The sequence below is a fragment of the Myotis myotis genome, unplaced genomic scaffold (assembly GCF_014108235.1).
Source record: "Myotis myotis isolate mMyoMyo1 unplaced genomic scaffold, mMyoMyo1.p scaffold_m19_p_4, whole genome shotgun sequence".
Taxonomy (NCBI): domain Eukaryota; kingdom Metazoa; phylum Chordata; class Mammalia; order Chiroptera; family Vespertilionidae; genus Myotis; species Myotis myotis.
This window is the reverse complement of record NW_023416346.1, coordinates 27,158,129-27,177,826: the sequence shown is the minus strand read 5'-3', so window position 1 is coordinate 27,177,826 and position 19,698 is coordinate 27,158,129. Positions and strand designations below refer to the sequence as shown.

At 39.6% G+C, this 19,698-nt stretch overlaps 1 protein-coding gene across 1 annotated transcript in view; it reads left to right on the top strand.

Moving 5' to 3' along the window:
- Nucleotides 1-19,698, top strand: part of ADGRG4 (adhesion G protein-coupled receptor G4) — a 114,030-nt gene that overhangs the window by 57,607 nt on the left and 36,725 nt on the right. The window contains 2 exon segments of the mRNA XM_036305723.1: nucleotides 11,541-11,757; nucleotides 13,211-13,373. Of these exon segments, the coding sequence (XP_036161616.1) occupies nucleotides 11,541-11,757; nucleotides 13,211-13,373 (380 nt within the window).

Genomic DNA, 19,698 nt, shown 5'->3' with positions numbered 1-19,698 from the left:
CCTCTCCCCAGCTATTTCACCCACCCCCCAGCACATGCCCTCACCCCCCTGCTGCCTGAGTCCATGGGTTATGCTTCTATGCATGCCTACAAGTCTTTTGGTTGATCTCTTACCCACCCACCCCTATCTGCCTTCCCTCTGAGGGTGGATGGTCTGTCCGATGCTTCTGTGTCTCTGGATTTATTTTTGTTCATCAGTTTATGTTGTTCATTACATTCCACAAATGAGTGAGATTGTGTGATATTTATCTTTCTCCGACTGGCTTATTTCGCTTAGCATAATGCTTTCCAGGTCCATCCGTGCTGTTGCAAATGGTAAGAGTACCCTCTTTTTTACAGCAGCAAACTATTACATTGTGTAGATGTTCCACTGTTTGTTTGTTTATTTATTTATTTATTTATTTATTTATTTATTTATTTATTTATTTGTGTGTGTGTGTGTGTGTGTGTGTGTGTGTTTTAATTTAAATTCTTTATTGTTAAAGTGTTACATGAGCCTCCTTTTCCTCCCATTGACCTCTCTCTGGCCACCCCATCCCCCAACACATGCCCTCATTCCCCTATTGTCTGTGTCCATTGGTTATGCTCATATGCATGCATACAAGTACTTTGGTTGATCTCTTACCCCTTCACACCCTGTCTTCCCTCATAGGTTGGACAGTCTGTTCGATGCTTCTATGTTTCTGGTTCTATTTTTGTTCATCAGTTTATGTTGTTCATTGTATTCCATAAATGAGTAAGATCATATGATATTTGTCTTTCTCTGACTGGTTTATTTTGCTTAGCATAAAGCTCTCCAGTTCCATTCATGCTGTTGCAAATGGTAAGAATTCCTTCTTTTTTACTGCAGCATAGTATTCCATAGTGTAGATGTACCAGTGTTTTTTAATCTACTCATCTGCTGATGGGCATTTAGGCTGCTTCCAAATCTTATGAACATAGGGGTGCATATAGCTTTTCTGATTGGTGTTTCTGATTTCTTGGGATATATTCCTGGAAGTGGGATCACTGGGTCAAATGGGAGTTTAATTTTTAATTTTTTGAGGAAACTCCATACTGTTTCCCACAGTGGCTGCATCAGCCTGCATTCCCACCAACAGTGCACAAGGGTTCCTTTTTCTTCGCATCCTCTCCAGCACTTGTCCTTTGCTGATCTGTTGATGATAGTCATTCTGACAAGTGTGAGATGGTACTTCATTGTCGTTTTGATTTGCATCTCTCAGATGGTTAGTGATTTTGAGCATATTTTCATATGTCTCTCTTTTGAAAAGTGTCCATTGAGGTCCTTTGCCCATTTTTTGATTGGATTGTTTATCTTTTGTTAAGTTGTATGAGTTCCCTATAAATTTGCGAGATTAAACCCTTATCATATATTACATTGGCAAATATGTTCTCCCATGCAGTGGGCTCTCTTGTTGTTTTGTTGATGGCTTCTTTTCCTGTGCAGAAGCTGTTTATTTAGATGTAGTGCCATTTGTTCATTTTCTCCTTAGTTTCTATTGTCCTAGGAGCTTATCAGTAAAGATATTGTTATGACATATATCTGTTGCTGCCTATGGATTCTTCCAAGATTTTTATGGTTTCCCATCTTATGTTTAAGTCCTTTATCCATTTTGAGTTTATTTTTGTGTATGGTGTAAGTTGGTTGTCTAGTTTCATTGTTTTTGCATGTATCAGTCCAATTTTCCCAACACCATTTATTGAAGAGACTGTCTTGACTCCATTGTATGCTCTTGCATCCTTTGTCAAATATTAATTAAGCATAATGGCTTTGGTAGATTTCTGGATTCTCTGTTATGGTCCATTCATCTATATGTCTGTTCTTATGCCAGTACCAGGCAGTTCTGAGACAGTGGCTTTGTAATATATCTTGTTATCTGGTATTGTGATCCTTGAACGTTGTTCTTCTTTCTCAGTATTGCTGCAGCTATTCAGGGTATTTTTTTTACTTCAGATGAATTTTTGGAGAGTTTGTTCTAGGTCTGTGAAATATGCCATTGGTGTTTTCATGGGGATTGCATTGAATCTATAGATTGCTTTAGGTAGTATGGACATTTTAATGACGTTAATTCTACCAATCCATGAACACGGTATATTCTTTGATTTGTTTATGTCTTCCTCTATCTTTATTTCAATGTCCTGTAGTTTCCCAAGTACAGAATAAAAGAATAAAAACTTTACCTCCTTAGTTAAGTTTATTCCTAGGTATCTTATTTTTTTGTTGCAATGGTAAATTGGATTTTTTTGTTTGGTTGGTTTTTTTAGTTTCTCTTTCTGTGAGTTCATTATTGGTGTATAAAAAGGCCATAGATTTCTGGATGTTAATTTTGTATCATGCTACATTGACAAATTCATTTATTAAGTATAGTAGTTCTTATGGAGCCTTTATGGTTTTTTATGCACAATATCATGTCATCTGAGGATAATGACAGTTTTACTTCTTCTTTTCCAATTTGGATGCCTTTTATTTCTTCTTCTTTTCTGATCACTATGGCTAGTACTCACAGTACTATGTTGAACAGGAGTGGTGAAAGTAGGCATCCCTATTTTGTTCCTATTCTTAGGGGAAATGGTTTTAGTTTTTTCCCTTAGAGTATGATGTTAGCTGTAGGTTTGTCATATAAGGCTTTTATTATGTTGAAATACGATCCCTCTATTCCTACTTTGCTGAGAGTTTTTATCAAGAAAGGGTGTTGGATTTTGTCAAAAGCTTTTTCTGCATCAATTGATACGACTATGTGATTTTTATCTCTCAATTTGGTTATGTGATGTATCATGTTTAGTGATTTGCAGATATTGTACCAGCCTTGCATCCTTGGAATTAATCCCACTTGTTCATGATGTATGATCTTTCTAATGTAATGCTGGATCAGATTTGCTAGAATTTGTTGAGGGTTTTAGCATCTATGATCATCAGGGATATTGGCCTGTAATTCTCTTTCTTTGAAGTGTCTTTATCTGGTTTTGGTATTAGGGTGATGCTGGCTTCATAGAATGAGCTTTGAAGTGTGCCTTCCTCTTGAAATTTTTGGAATAATCTGAGGAGGACAGGTTTTAGTTCTTCTTTGAATGTTTGGTAAAACTCCCCTGGGAAGTCATCCGGACCAGGGCTTTTCTTTGCTGGAAGTTTTTTGATTACTGCTTTAATGTCATCGGTAGTTATTGGCCTATTCAGGTCTTTTTATTCTTCCTGATTGAGTTTTGGAATATTGTATTTTTCTAGGAATATGTCCATTTCATCTAGGTTTTCCAGTTTGTTGGAGTAGAGTTGTTCATTACATTCTTTTACAATCCTTTGTTTGTCTGTGGTTGTTACTTAACTTAACCTCTTTCATTTCTGATCTTGTTTATTTTGGTCCTCTCTCTTTGTTTCTTGGTGAACCTGGCTAGAAGTTCATCAATCTTGTTTATCCTTTCAAAGAATCAGCTCTTGGTTTTATTGATCTTTTGTATTGTTTTTTGTTTGTTTGTTTTGTTTTTTTGTCTCTATGTTGTTTATTTCCACTCTGATCTTTTATTTCCACTCTGATCTTTATTATTCCCTTCCTTCTGCTTACTCTGGGCTTTTCTTGTTGCTCTTTTTCTAATCCTTTATGTTGTAGGCTTAGATAATTTATTACCAGTTTTTCTTTTCTTTTCTTTTTTTTTTGAGGTAGGCCCATAGAGCTATGAACTTCCCCCTCAGGACTGCTTTCACTGTGTCCCATAGATTTTGGATGGTTGTGTATTCATTGTAATTTGTTTCCAGGATGCTTTTTATTTCTTCCTTGATCTCTTTGGTAACCCAATCATTGTTTAATAACATGCTATTTAGCCTCCAAGTTTTTTTTATTTTTTTCATTGTTTTTATTGAAGGCAATTTCTAATTTTATGCCATTGTGATCTGAGAAGATGCTTGATATGATTGATATAATTTATATTTTCCTGAATTTGAAAAGACTTTGCCTGTGTCCCAATATGTGGTCTATCTTTGAAAATTTCCTGTGTGCATTTGAGAAGAATGTATATTCTGTAGCTTTGGGATGAAATGTTCTGAAGGTGTCAATTAAGTCCATCTGACCTAGTGAGTCATTTAGGATTGCTGTTTCTTTGCTGATATTTTGTTTAGAGGATTTATCCAGTGGTGTCAATGGTGTATTAGAGTTCCCCTCTATGATTATATTGCTGTTGATCTCTCCCTGGATATCTTTCAGAAGTTTTTTTTTTTTAAATGTATTTGGGTGGTTCTGTATTGGGTGCATATATGTTTATCAGAGTTATATCCTCTTGTTGTATGGATCCCTTTAGTATTATGAAGTGGCCCTCCTTATCTCTTATTGTCGCCTTTACTTTGAGGTCTATTTTATCAGATATAAGTATTTCTACCCCAGCTTTTTTTTTTTCATTTCCATTTGCCTAAACTTTTCCCCCCATCCCTTCACTATCAGTCTGTGTGAGTCCTTTATTCTGAGGTGGGTCTCTTGTAGACAGCAAATATACGGGTCATGTTTTCTTTCTTTTTTTAAAATATATTTTATTGATTTTTTTACAGAGAGGAAGGGAGAGAGATAGAGAGTTAGAAACATCGATGAGAAAGAAACATCGACCAGCTGCCTCCTGCACATCTCCTACTGGGGATATGCCCGCAACCCAGGTACATGCCCTTGACCGGAATCGAACCTGGGACCCTTCAGTCCGCAGACCGACGCTCTATCCACTGAGCCAAACCGGCTTCGGCTATGGGTCATGTTTTCTTATCCATTCAGCTACCCTATGTCCTTTGATTGGAGCATTTAATCCATTTATGTTTAAGGTTATTATTGATAGGTACTTATTTGTTGCCATTTTTATTCTTTATGCCTGTGTTCCTTCTTCCCTTTCTATTTCTTCTTTTTACAGCAGTCCTTTGCTTTGCATCACTTTGTATGTTTCATTCCATTCCCTTCTGGCCTGGTGTGTTTCTGTTGAGAAATAAGTTGATAATATAAGGGGAGATCCCTTGTAGGTAACTTTCTGTCTCTCTCTGGCAACCTTTAAGATTCTTACTTTGTCATTGATGTTTGCTAATTTAATTATAATATGTCTTGATGTAGGTATTTTGGGGTTCATCTTGTTTAGGACTCTGTGTGCTTCTTAGAATTGTGTGGTTTTTTTTTTTTCCTCCCCAACATCAGGGAAGTTTTCTGTCATTATTTCTTCAAACAGGTTTTCTATTCCTTGCTCAGCTTTCTCTCCTTCTGGCACCCCTATTATGTGGATGTTGTTTCCTTTCATGTTGTCCCAAATCTCCCTTAGGTTCTCCTCTTGCTTTTTAATTTTTCTTTCCAGTTCCTGCTTTGTTTGGGTGTTTTTTTTCTACCTTGTTTTCTAACTTGCTAATTTGTTCCTCAGCTTCTTATAGTCTCCTGTTGAATCTTTCCATTGTGTTCTTTATTGCACCTATGTCATTCTCCATTTCCTCTAAATTCTTCTTCATTTCCTCTTGATTCTTACATGTTGTTAATTTCTATTTCATCCTTTTCAGCGTTCTTATAACCATTGTTCTGAATTCTTTCTCTGACAAATTGCTTGACACCATTTTGTTTATTTCCTTTTCTGGTGATTTCTCCTTTTCTTTCATATGGGTATTCTTTCTTTGTCTCCACATTTTTGCTGTTCCTTTGTTATTGTTTCTGTGTATTAGATCAAACTGCTATGCAACCCAGATTTTTTGAGTTTTTCTTATATAGTAGAAGTTTTGTGGGACCCAAAATTATAATCTCTCAGGTCTTCTGTGTTGGGTTTTCTAGGAATGCCCCCTACTTGGGATATTTGAGTTCTCTTTGTATAGTTGGATCTTGAGTGATATTGTCCTGTTCGTGGATGGAGTCTCCTCTTAGGGTATCTGGTTATGTGGCTGGTTCTCTACCATGTTGACTGAACAGTACAAAATACAACTCGACAAGACACAACACAAAGGGAAGAAATCACGAGTGTACTCATGACACTGATAACCCCAATAAAAGTGACCACCAGAGAAAAGACAATTAGGAGAGATAAAAGAAAGCAAAAATATTGAGAAAAGGAAAAAAAAGTAAGAGAGAAAAGAAAATGAATAAAAAATATATGGGGAGAAAACACCACAAAAACAAACAAATAAACCAAAAAAATTCAAACAGCAAACACTCAGAAAAAAGGTGGGGACAGAATCTGTATTGGCAGAGCTTATATATAGAAAGTAAGGTTAAAGAATTGAATGAGTAGGGGAAGGACCATGGTTCATTATAGAAGAGGTAGAAAGAAAATGAGTGGATAAGAAGAAAAATAAATAAATAGAAAATAATTTTTAAAATTTATCTATTCATTTGTTCATTTATTTTTGGAAAAGGAGAATAGAGGAGAGAGCAGATAGGCTTGAGTTTAGAGTAAAACTAATTAAACAACTAGGAGAAGAAGAGAGCAAGAGAGGAGAAGAAAAACAACAGCATAAAAAAAATGCCTAGCAAAGAAAGAGAAAAGAGAAGGGTGCATGGACTTGGAGCAGGGGAGGGGAAATTAGATATATGAGTAAGCCAACAGAGACTACAATAATAATAACATGTCAATAAAGCAGATTGAGGAGATCAATTTTTAACAAGGGGTAAAAGGAAAGGAAAGGAAAGAGAAAAACTAAAGCAGGGACAGTAGAAGAAAAAACAGGATTAAAAAGGGAGAAGTGAGAAACTAAGATGGCGGCATAGATAAACACCGGGAAATTGCTGCCTCCCACAACAATTGAAAAATACAAAATGGACACCATCCAGAACTACAGGAAGGCTGGCTGAGTGTAAATTCTACAACTAGAAGGAAAGAAAAGCACACTGAGAGCCAGAGGAGCTGTGGAAGTAAAGTGCAGAGGTACGGGGGCTCGCGCGCTCGGAAAGGGGCTGGCACCTGAGGACGCGGCTGTCTTTTTGAATCGGGAGGGAGTCACAAGCTCCCGACGGCTCTGAACTCCGGTTCCGGGAAGTCTGTGGGGACCCAGGACTCATACGGGGAGAAACTGGACTGTCTGGCAGTGGGCGAACTCGAGGGCGGCTTTCCCTCAGAGGTGCTTGCAGCCGTTACCGGGACACTGAGACGCGCGACTCCTTAGGGCAGGGCTAAGGATCTGCCATACCTGCTTGCTCCGCCCTTTGATTCCTTGAGACCCCGCCCCACCCAAGCTGCTGCAGAGGCTTTTGCATATGAATGCCCCGGCCCTTTGCAACCTGATAATTACCTAACTGCAGCTGGGCCAGACAGACCCAGAACTTCCAAGAGAAGGCCCAAGGCCCCACAGCGGCTTGCATTGCTTCAGAGCTGAGCCTCAAACTCCAAAAAAGGAAGGGGAATCTGCAGTTCTCTTCGTAGCTCCTGCTGTGTAACTTCAGGCAGAGGCTAAATTAGCACCTCCTTAGATCCAAGAGCCACTGTACCCAGTTGTCAGAGGGGGACCATCCAGATCACAACTCCTCAGATCCATAAGGGACACACTCAGGGTGCAGACTCAGTGAGCACCAAAACCGCACTGAAGCAAGTCTTACCCCAGAAGGGTGTCTCCAGCACAGAAGTTCTCCCACTGCAGACACAGCTGATTCTCAATGCCAATTGGCCTGGAGGTCAATTCCTCCCAGTGATCCTACAACAACCAAGGCATAACTGCAACAAGACTGTGCACAAAGCCCACAAGGGGGTGCACCAAGAGTGTCCACCTCAGGTAACTGGGGAGGCTGAGACACTGGGCCCTACAGGACACCTAGCACACAAAGCCACTCTATCAACACAGGGAAGCAGCCAAAATGCGGAGACAAAGAAACAGGTCACAAATGGCAGAAATGGAGGAAAGCAAACGACTGGATATAGAGTTCAAGGCCACGTTTATAAGGTTTTTCAAGAATTTTATGGAAACCGCTGATAAATTTAGTGAGTCCCTCAATAAGTATAGTGAGACCCTGGAGGACATGAAAAAGGACCAACTAGAAATTAAGCATACACTGACGGAAATAAAGAATAATTTACAGAGATCCAACAGCAGACAAGAGGATCCCAAGAATCAAGTCAAAGATTTGAAATACAAAGAAACAAAACATACCCAACCAAAAAAGAAAAAAGAAAAGAGATTCCAAAAATATGAAGGTAGTGTAAGGAGCCTCTGGGACAACTTCAAGCGTACCAACATCAGAATTATAGGGGTACCGGAAAAAGAGAGAGGGCAAGATATTGAAAACCTATTTGAAGAAATAATGACAGAAAACTTCCCCTACCTGGTGAAAGAAATAGACTTACAAGTCCAGGAAGTGCAGAGAACCCCAAACAAAAGGAATTCAAAGAGGACCACACCAAGACACATCATAATTAAAATGCCAAGAGCAAAAGACAAAGAGAGAATCTTAAAAGCAGCAAGAGAAAGACAGTCAGTTACCTACAAGGGAGTACCCATACGACTGTCAGCTGATTTCTCAACAGAAACCATGCAGGCCAGAAGAGAGTGGCAAGAAATATTCAAAGTGATGAATAGCAAGAACCTGCAACCAAGATTACTTTATCCAGCAAAGCTATCATTCAGAATAGAAGGTCTGATAAAGAGCTTCACGGATAAGAAAAAGCTAAAGGAGTTCATCACCACCAAACCAGCATTATATGAAATGCTGAAAGGTATTCTTTAAGAAGAGGAAGAAGAAAAAGGAACTCTTACCATTTGCCACAGCATGTACTGAACTGGAGAGCAGATAAATACCACATGATCTCACTCATTTGTGGAATATAATGAACAACATAAACTGATGAACAAGGACTGATCCAGAGACGGAGAGGCATTGATTGGACTGTCGGGCCTTGGAGGGAAGGTAGGGGAGGGTGGGGGTAAGGGGGAAAGATCAACCAAAGGACTTACATGCAAGCATATAGGCCTAACCAATGGACACGGACAACGGGGGGGGGGGGGGGGTGAGGGCATGAGTGGGGGGGGGAGGGTAGAGGGTAATGTGGGGACAAGGACACATATGTAATATCTTAATCAATAAAAAATATATTTTAAAAAAAGGGAGAAGTGAGGAAGGAAAGGGTGGAAAAAAATAAGGTAAAATAAAATAATAAAAATAGAATGAAGAAAAACAATACAAAAAAGATTTAAAAAACAAACAAAAATGAAGAAAATGTTTTAAAATAAGAGATAAAAAATAAAAAAGTGAAGTGTCGTTCACATCAGCTGAGTTTTAATGCCCCACGGGGGCTGGTTTAAGAACACACTCTTCTGTTCTGTCTGTCACTTCTCATTTCCTGTTAGGTATTCAGCATCATGTTGAAGTTCCAAGAGATACACCGCTCCTGTTTGTGTCTATTTCCACAGCCTTGGTTGCAAGCAGGCGGGACCAATCTGCCCGCTTTACCTGTCTGCCTTAATCTGTCAATCTTAATCACTCAAGTGTCTGCTTCTGGCACTTAGTTGGGGGTAGTGCTATATCGCTTTCTGGGACTGAACGGCCACTTCAACCCAGTCCTTGAGGGCTCTTTGTAGCTATTCAGAGTCTTTGCTTCCTTTGAAAAGCTTATGGTGTAGGCTGGATGTGGCTGTATTAGTTGTCTTGAGGCTGCTGGGAGGGGCTGGCTCTTCAGGAGAAAAATGGCTGCTTAGGTTTGGAGGGTCAGGAGAGACTCAGTGCTGGGTTCCTGGTCACCTCTCCCTGTTATGCTCTCCTTCACTGCCTCTCCTCAGACTCTACAAATCTGCACCTCTATCTGCACCACAGCCTCAGGTGAGTGTTTGTAATTGAAAGGTCCTATGAACTGGGTTTAGTGAGTAAAAGCAAAGACAAGACAAAGGCAAACCAACCATGTGACTGTGAGTTTCTCTCCCCCTGGCACTGCATGGCTCAGGCAGCTCTTCAGGCTGCCTTTCTGGGAGCAGCTTCTCATGGCTGTGGACTTAGATCTAGAAACCCCTGCCACCAGCAGCCCTGTGGACTTCCTTTCCACAGTTGGATGTTATTCCTGTTCCCAATGGACTCGGACTTGGTGCAGTGCAGCTTTCTCCTGACCCTCATGGCCCCGGTGGTCATGCATCTCTCTCCAGCCCAGATCCCTGATCCTACCATTCTCCAGGCATCCTCTGTCCTTCCTGGCTGTGAATTATCTCACCAGCTGTGTTTAATTCACCAATTTTGGGTGGATGTTATTTGATTTAGTTCAGTGATGCGAGCCTTTTGAGCTCGGCATGTCAGCATCTTGAAAAACCCTAACTTAACTCTGGTGCTGTATCACATATAGAAATTTTTTGATATTTGCAACCATAGTAAAACAAAGACTTATATTTTTGATATTTGTTATATATTTAAATGCCATTTAACAAAGAAAAATCAACCAAAAAAATGAGTTCGCGTGTCACCTATGACACGCGTGTCATAGATTCGCCATCACTGATTTAGTTGCTCCTTCTTCTGCTCCGGGACAAGGTGCAGGACATGTCTGCCTGTTCGGCCACCATTTTTCTTCCTCCAACAAAAGCTATTTTTAAAAGGCATTTATGAGACAATTAAGGACATTTGAGTACTGAGTAGATATTTGATGATTTTGAGTATTATTTGTATTGTGGTTATGATAAGCAAAGGTCCTTTGTTTTAGAGATGCATACTGAAGTGTTTATGGATAAAATTATATGCTGCCTGGAATTTTCTTTAAAATAATTTGGGCTTGTGGAAGGTGGGTGGGAGTATAGATTAAATCAGATTAGCTCTTCATTGACACTTGTTGAAGTAAGGTGATTCATGAAGTACGTGGGGATTCATTAGACTCTTCTTTCTACTTTTGTGCATATTTGAAAATTTCCATAACAAAAAATGAAGAAAAGTGAATGAGTTAATATCCATTATTCTTACTCTCTAGAGAAAAATCTAAATTAAGTTACTTTTTATTGTTATGTGGTTCATGTTTGGGTTTTTTTCTGTGGGCTGCTGGTTCTTGACAGAAAAACAGTCACTACCACCCTTGATTATGAAAGCATAGACTGAATGTTTGTTGATATTTGAGTAAAAGTGGGATCTACTTAACTCAATCCAATATTCAAAAATCTTAACTTGCCCTGGCCAATGTGGCTCAGCTAATTGGGCATCATCCCATGCAGGGAAAGGTTGCCAGTTCAATTCAGGTCAGGGCACATGCTGGGGTTGTGGGTTTGATCCCCGGTAGGGGGTATGCAGGGGGCAGCAGATGGATGTCTCATTCTCACATCAATGTTTCTCTCTCCATCTACCTTCCTTTATAAAAATCAATAAAAATATTTTAAAAGTGTTAAATTAATTAAAACCTGATTGCAGTATGATTCTTCAGTGACAAAAAGGTTTCTCTGGTGTATTTAAAATAGAATTTAATGAATAAGAGCTTGGCTTATGTGCTACTTTCTGAGACTCCATCTATTGTAGAAATTGAGGTCCATTGTTTTCCTTCTGTAAACTTTGTTATGTTATGTGTATTTGCATTTCACTACCTTTACCTTTCAAAGAGCATGAAACAGCATGGCCCCAAACTAACTAAAGCAGGTTTTCCATTTCTATTTTGTTTCTCCAGAGAATGCAGATGATGTTGCTAAGCACATTTTAAATTTGATAAATGAATCCCCTTCTCTGGATGAGGAAGAAACAAAGATTATTGTTTCTAAGTTATCTGATATTTCACAATGTGATGAGATAAGTATGAAACTAACCAAGATTATATTACAAATAATCGATGCTGTTTTGGGAAAGCAAAACAATTCAGTATCTGATCTACAGGAAGTAAGCAATGAGTAAGTACTAATACTTTGGTAAAATAAATTGTTTCATACTATTTGTTATTAATTCCTTCACATATAGTAATCACCAATTTCAAAGGTCACATAGCTATGCATTGAAAACTAAGCTGTGAAAGAATGCATTCAAAATTTAACGGAACCTTAATGAGAATGATTTTCCAAATAAATAATTACCCAAACCAAACCTCGGATCTATTTCCTCACTGCTGGTGCTTCCCAAATGTTCCCCATTTCTATAAAATGCTTCCACCCAGTGTTCAAGCAAAAAATATTAAGAATAAAGCTACATACCTCCCTCTACCTTGCAGCCAACAAGTAACCAAGTCTTGTATGAGGCACTGCACATAATTTGTTGTTTTTAATCCTCATCCAAGAATATTTTTCCATTGATTTTTAGAGTGAGTGGAAAGGAGGGGCGAGACAGAGAGGAAATATTGAGGTGAGAGAGACACATTGATTGATTGCCTCCCACACATACCCTGACCAGGGCCGGGGATTGAGCCTGCAACCGAGGTACGTGCCCTTGACTGGAATCAAACCTTTAGTCCATAGGCCAAAGCTCTATCCACTGAGCCAAACTGGATAGGGTCACAATTTTTTAAATTAAAAAATTATTTTTTGATTTTTTAGAAAGAGAGAGAGGAAGGGAGAAAGAGAGGCAGAGAAACATAGATGTGAGGGAGAAATATTGATCAGCTGCCTCCTGCAAGCCCCCTACCAGGGATCAAGCCTGCAACCCGGGCATGTGCCCTGACTGTGAATGGGCCCAGCAACTTTTTGCTGCACCAGAGGATGTCCAACCAAATTGAGCCGCACCAGCCAGGGCTGTACATAATTTTTAAATCCCTTAAATATTCCTGGAATCCATGTACTTCTCTCTGTCTTTACCGCCATTTTCCTATTCCTAGCTCCACTTCTCTCATCTGACTTTCTACAGTAACCTGCAAACTGGTCTCTCTGTTCTTCTCTTGCCTCTCTCTGTCTATTTTCTACATACCAGCCAGAATGATCTTTTAGTGTATATATCATATCATGTCATTATCTTGCTTTTAAAACTATGCAGTGGCTTTCTGTTACATGTAGAAAAAAGTCCAAATGTCTTGGCCCGTGAGGCCATGTACGATCTGGCTTTACATACAATAGTTTTATTTAATCTTTAAGATAATCTTTTGAGATGAGTGCTAGTATTACTCTGACTTCACAGGTGAGGAAATGGAAACTCAGTGATGTTATTTTATTTGCCCACATAGTTAGAAATCAGAGGAGCTAAGATTTAGACCTTCTGTCTGAGTGCAAAGCCAAGGCTCCTATCTAATAATTCCTTAACAAAATGAAGATAGTGATTAAAACTCAAAGAAAAATCTCACACTTAGGAAATCTTATAAGGAGGATGGGTTTTTACATTTAAAAGGTAAGAATGCTCTTCTCTACCTGGTGTTCCTTGCAGAATTCTGAGGATAATCAACCATGCCGGTCACAAGATGGAGTTTTTGGGGAGGACAGCAAATCTGACAGTGGCCAGCCTGGCTTTGGCTGTCCTGCGGGTGGACCACACATTTGAAGGCATGATCTTCAGCATTAGCTCCTATGAAGAAGGTACAGACCCTGAGGTGAGTGCAGCTCAGGGAACTGAGAGCCAATCTGCCAAGCATTTTTTCCAACTCTTCATTCATTCACACCATGGGAGGGAAAGGGGTTACTTTTTGTAACGTTTTAATCTTTAGGGGACCTTATGAAAACACAACTATCCCTAGGGTGATTTATACATAACCCTCAGTAGGCTAACACACCTTGGGTGAAATGGGCATCTATGAGATGTGCAATGATACCACCTGTAATCATCTCAAATGTCAGTTTATCATTTGGTACTATTTATGGAGCACTTATTACATGTTGAGCATTGTGTTACTGTTTCCTTTTTGCAGATAAACAGAAAAATTAAGTAACTTGTCTAAGGATTCACAGCCTAATGGCTGAGCCAAGATTCAGACTTATGCCTGGATAGCTTTAAAGTCTGGGCCATTTCCACCACTGCATTACTTCAGCCTTTGTCAGGCCATAGGCTACCAAAACCTGTTCAAAACAATTTGAGAGACCAGTATTTTTTAAACTTAAAAAATTATAACATTTACATACAGGGAATTACACAAATTCTAAGTATACAATCTCTGAAATTTGACAGATGTGTGCATCTGTGTATCTTAAATCCCTAGCTACACTAATAAAAGACAAAGATGCTAATTGACTGTACCTTTGCTATGCCCATCAGCCAATCAGAAGAGTATGCAAATTAACCCAACAAAGATAGCCATTAAATTTGCATACTGCAGGTGGGGCGGGCAGCGCAAGACACTGCCCCCGGGATCTGGGCCTCGGATCCGTGACCTGGTGAGGCAGGGCTGGCAGCACCAGAGGCTGCAGGCAGGGTCCAGGCCCCAGATTGGGGATGGGGGAGGCGGACCAGGTAGCTCCAGATACTGCTGTGGGGTCCAGCAGAGCGAGAAAGCTGGTGGCTTGGAGGGCATGGCTCCTCTGTCACTCCAGCTTCCTCATGGCAGCTGTGGAAACTGACAGCAGGGAGGAGGAAGCCCCACCCCCACAGAATCATCGAGAATCAGCCATTGGTCAGACAGCTCTCAGTGGCCTGACAGCCAGGACTCTCAGTCACCTGAATCTCAAACCGTGACAGTAGAGAGGTGGGACTATATCCAAAGAGAAACTGTTGATACAATATAGCTCTGCAGCCGAAAGATGCCGGCATTATTGACAGAAAATGTCTGCAGAGAACATGCGTCTGATCTTGAAAGAAGATGGCATCTGCAACAGAATGTATCTGAAGAGCAGCTACTGGAAAAACGTCGCTCTGAAGCTGAAAAACAGCGGCATCATCGACAGAAAATGTCTAAAGACCAATGTGCCTTTGAAGTTGAAAGAAGGTGGTGGCGATGACAGAATATATCTAGAGAACAGTCATCAACAAGTACTACCAATACCAGTAGGAACTGCCTTCTCAGCGAAAATGGAGTACATAGTATGCAATCCTTGAACATAGTCGTGGTGGAATGACTGTTCGATGTGAATTTTGCCTATCCCTAAATTTCTCTGATGAAAAACCATCCGATGGGAAATTTACCTGATGTTGCAGCAAAGGGAAAGTCTGTCCAAAAGATATATATTTTCCAGATTACCCGGCATATTTAAAAAGATTAATGACAAACAAAGATTCTGACAGTAAAAATCTCATGGAAAATATTTGATCCATAAATAGTTCTTTTGCTTTTGCTTCCATGGGTGCTAATATTGCATCGCCATCAGGGTATGGGCCATACTGTTTAGAATACATGGACAAGTTTATCACCATACTGGAACTTTACACCCTTCGGATGGTGTTTCTTGGAAGTTTGCTCAACTCTATATTTTGGATACAGCTGAAGCTACAAGTAAAAGATTAGCAATGCCAGAAAACCAAGGTTGCTCAGAAAGACTCATGATCAACATCAACAACCTCATGCATGAAATAAATGAATTAACAAAATCGTACAAGATGTTACATGAGGTAGAAAAGAAAGCCCAATCTGAAGCAGCAGCAAAAGGTATTGCTCCCACAGAGGTAACAATGGCGATTAAATATGATTGTAACAGTGACCCAGGTAGATATAATTCTCCCCGTGTAACCGAAGTTGCTGTCATATTCAGAAATGAAGATGGAGAACCTCCTTTTGAAAGGGACTTGTTCATTCATTGTAAACCAGATCCTAATAATCCAAGTGCCACTAAAATGAAACAAATCATTATCCTGTTTCCTACATTGGATGCAATGACATATCCTATTCTTTTTTCACATGGTGAACAAGGCTGGGGAACAGATATTGCATTAAGACTCAGAGACGACAGTGTAATCGACAATAATACTAGACAAAATGTAAGGACACGAGTCACACAAATGCAGTATTATGGATTTCATCTCTCTGTGAGAGACACGTTCAATCCTATTTTAAATGCAGGAAAATTAACTCAACAGTTTATTGTGGATTCATATTAAAAAATGGAGGCCAGTTGGATAAATTTCATCAAAGCAAACCAATCTAAGTTGAGAGTTGAAAAATATAGTGGTTTGATGGATTATCTCAAATCTAGATCTGAAAATGACAATGTGCCGATTGGTAAAATGATACTTCCATCATCTTTTGAGAGTAGTCCCAGAAATATGCAGCAGCGATATCAGGATGCTATGGCAATTGTAAAGAAGTATGACAAGCCCGATTTAATCCTAACCATGACGTGCAACCCCAAATGGGCAGATATTACAAACAATTTACAATGCTGGCAAAAAGTTGAAAACAGACCTGACTTGGTAGCCAGAGTTTTTAATATTAAGCTGAACGCTCTTTTAAATGATATATGTAAATTCCATTTATTTGGCAAAGTAATAGCTAAGATTCATGTCATTGAATTTCAGAAACGTGGACTGCCTCACGCTCACATATTATTGATATTAGATAGTGAGTCCAAATTACATTCAGAAGATGACATTGACCGTATAGTTAAGGCAGAAATTCCTGATGAGGACCAGTGTCCTTGACTTTTTCAAATTGTAAAATCAAATATGGTACATGGACCATATGGAATGCAAAATCCAAACAGTCCATGTATGGAAAATGGAAAATGTTCAAAGGGATATCCAAAAGAATTTCAAAATGCGACCATTGGAAATATTGATGGATATCCCAAATACAAACAAAGATCTGGTAACACCATTTCTATTGGAAATAAAATTGTCGATAATGCTTGGATTGTCCCTTATAACCCGTATTTGTGCCTCAAATATAACTGTCGTATAAATGTTGAAGTCTGTGCATCAATTAAAAGTGTCAAATATCTATTTAAATACATCTATAAAGGGGACGGCTGTGCAAATATTTAAATTTCTGAAAACTATATTATCAATCATGACGAAGTACAGGACTTCATTGACTCCAGATATGTGAGCACTGAGGCTGTTTGGAGACTTTTTGGAATGTGAATGCATGACCAATCTCATGCAATCACAAGATTAGCTATTCATTTGCCAAATGATCAGAATTTATATTTTCATGCAGATGATTTTGCTGAAGTTTTAGATAGGGCTAAAAGGCATAACTCGACTTTGATGGCTTGGTTCTTATTGAATAGAGAAGACTCTGACGAGATCGGGCGCGTTCAGGGTGGTATGGCCGTAGACTGAATAGAGAAGACTCTGATGCACATAATTATTATTATTGGGAGATTCCACATCATTATCCTACCTAATAATAGACAAACATGGTAATTGACTGTACATTTGCTATGCCCCCATTGGCTAATCAGTATGATATGCAAATTAACTGCCAACAAATATGGCTGCTAATTTGCATACTGCAGGCAGGGCGGGACAGCGCGAGCCCGCCAGTGCGCCGCCATCTAGGGCAGGCCCGCCCCCGCCTAGCCACCCGGGACCCGATCGGCAGGTCCTGGCGGCAAGGCAGGCCGGACCCAGAAGCCCCAGAAGCCAAGAAATTATGAGGGTGAATCAAAAACAAAACCCACTTTAAATATAAAGACACATGTAGATTAAAAGTAAATGAATTAAGCTGCAGCCTGTTTTGCTCAGTGGATAGAGCATTAGCCCGTGGACTGAAGGGTCCCAGGTTCGATTCCAGTCAAGGGCATGTACCTCAGTTGCTGGCTTGATCCCCAGTCCCTATCAGAGCATGTGTAGGAGGCAACCAATCAATGTGTCTCTCCCTTTCCCTTCACTCTCTCTAAAATTCAATGGAAAAATATCCTTGGGTGAAGATTAACAAAAACAAAGTAAATGGATTAAGTAACATTAAAGAGGTTATAAGAAAAATATATTCCAAATTTTGTTAGTTGTGTAATGGTTATGTTTAAATTATTAACACCTAATAAATTGGGTGAAGGGTACATATAATATGCTGTAGTATTTTATAGGTTTTTTTTTACATGTATGAGATTATTTCAAATTAAAATATCTGCATTACATGAAAAATCTCCTAATTGCTTCTGGCATAATTTATTAAATTGTGCTAAAATTTACAAGGGTTCAACTAAAAAATATCTTAATTCTAGATGATATAATAGAAAATATATAATAGTGCAGTTATAAGCACTTATCTGAAAATAAAAATTTAAAGAAGTGAATTTAAAGAAGGGATTAGCCAAAAAAAATATATGCACAACCCATGAACACAGACAACAGTATGGTGATGGCCAGAGAGAAGTGGGGGGCAAGAGCTGGGTAGAGGGGGAAAAGGGGGGGAAATAGGGACATCCTATATAATAATAATAAAAGGCTAATATGCACATTGACTGAACGGCAGAATGACCGGTTGCTATGATGTGCACTGGCCACCAGGGGGCAGATGCTCAATGCAGGAGCTGCCCCCTGGTGGTCAGTGCACTTCCATATGGGGAGTGCCACTCAGCCAGAAGCTGGCTCATGGCTGGCCAGCTCAGTGGTGTTGGCAGGAGCCTCTCCCACCTCCGTGGCAGCACTAAGAATGTCCAACTAACGGTTTAGACCCAATCCCTTGGAGGCCTAAGCCTTTAGTGAGACATCCCCCGAGGGCTCCCTGGCTGCCAGAAGGATCTCTGACTGCAAGCTTAGACCTGATTCCCTGAGGAGTGGGCCTAAGTCGACAGGTGAACATCCCCCAAGGGGTCCTGGACATAGGCCGGGCAGAGGAGCCCCCTCTCCCCGCCCCCCCCACCAGTGCACAAATTTTTGTGCACTGAGCCTCTAGTGTATTTAGTAATTCTTTGTGGACAAAACACCAAAAGGGTGAGAATAAAGTATTAGGTAGACTGTTCACTGTGAGCTTTAGAGAGCCAGAATGATATTACCTTAGACTTTTGCTTCTGCATGTAAAAGGTGCGATAAGTTTTGAGGATCTGCAAACTGCAGGAGGTGTAACTTATGATACATTTCATGAAGCTGCTAAACACTGAGGATTATTACTTGATGACACTATCTGGAAAGACACGATTGATGATGCAATCATCCTTAATATGCCCAAACAACTACGGCAACTTTTTGCATATATCTGTGTGTTTGGATGTCCTTCTGCTGCAGACAAATTATGGGATGAGAATAAATCTCATTTTATTGAAGATTTCTGTTGGAAAATACACCAAAGAGAAGGTGCCTGTGTAAACTGTGAAATGCATGCCCTTAACGAAATTCAGGAGGTATTCACATTGCATGGAATGAAATGTTCACATTTTAAACTTCTGGACTATCCTTTATTAATGAATGCAAATACATGTGATCAATTGTATGAGCAACAATGGGCAGAGGTTTTGATAAATTCTCTGAATGATGAACAGTTGGCAGCCTTTCAGACTACAACTTCAGCCATCGAAGATCAAACTGTACACCCAAATGCTTTTTCTTGGATGGTCCAGGTGGTAGTGGAAAAACATATCTGTATAATGTTTCAACACATTATATTAGAGGTCGTGGTGGTACTGTTTTACCCACAACATCTACAGGAATTGCTGAAAATTTACTTCTTGGTGGAAGAACCTTTCATTCCCAATATAAATTACCAATTCCATTAAATGAAACTTCCATTTCTAGACTCGATATAAAGAGCGAAGTTGCTAAAATCATTAAAAAGGCCCAACTTCTTATTATTGATGAATGCACCATGGCATCCAGTCACCCTATAAACGCTATAGACAGATTACTAAGAGAAATTATGAATTTGAATGTTGCATTTGGTGGGAAAGTTCTCCTCGGAGGGGATTTTCGACAATGTCTCAGTATTGCACCACATGCTATGCGATCGGACATAGTACAAACAAGTTTAAAGTACTGTGATGTTTGGGGATGTTTCATAAAGTTGTCTCTTAAAACAAATATGAGATCAGAGGATTCTGCTTATAATGAATGGT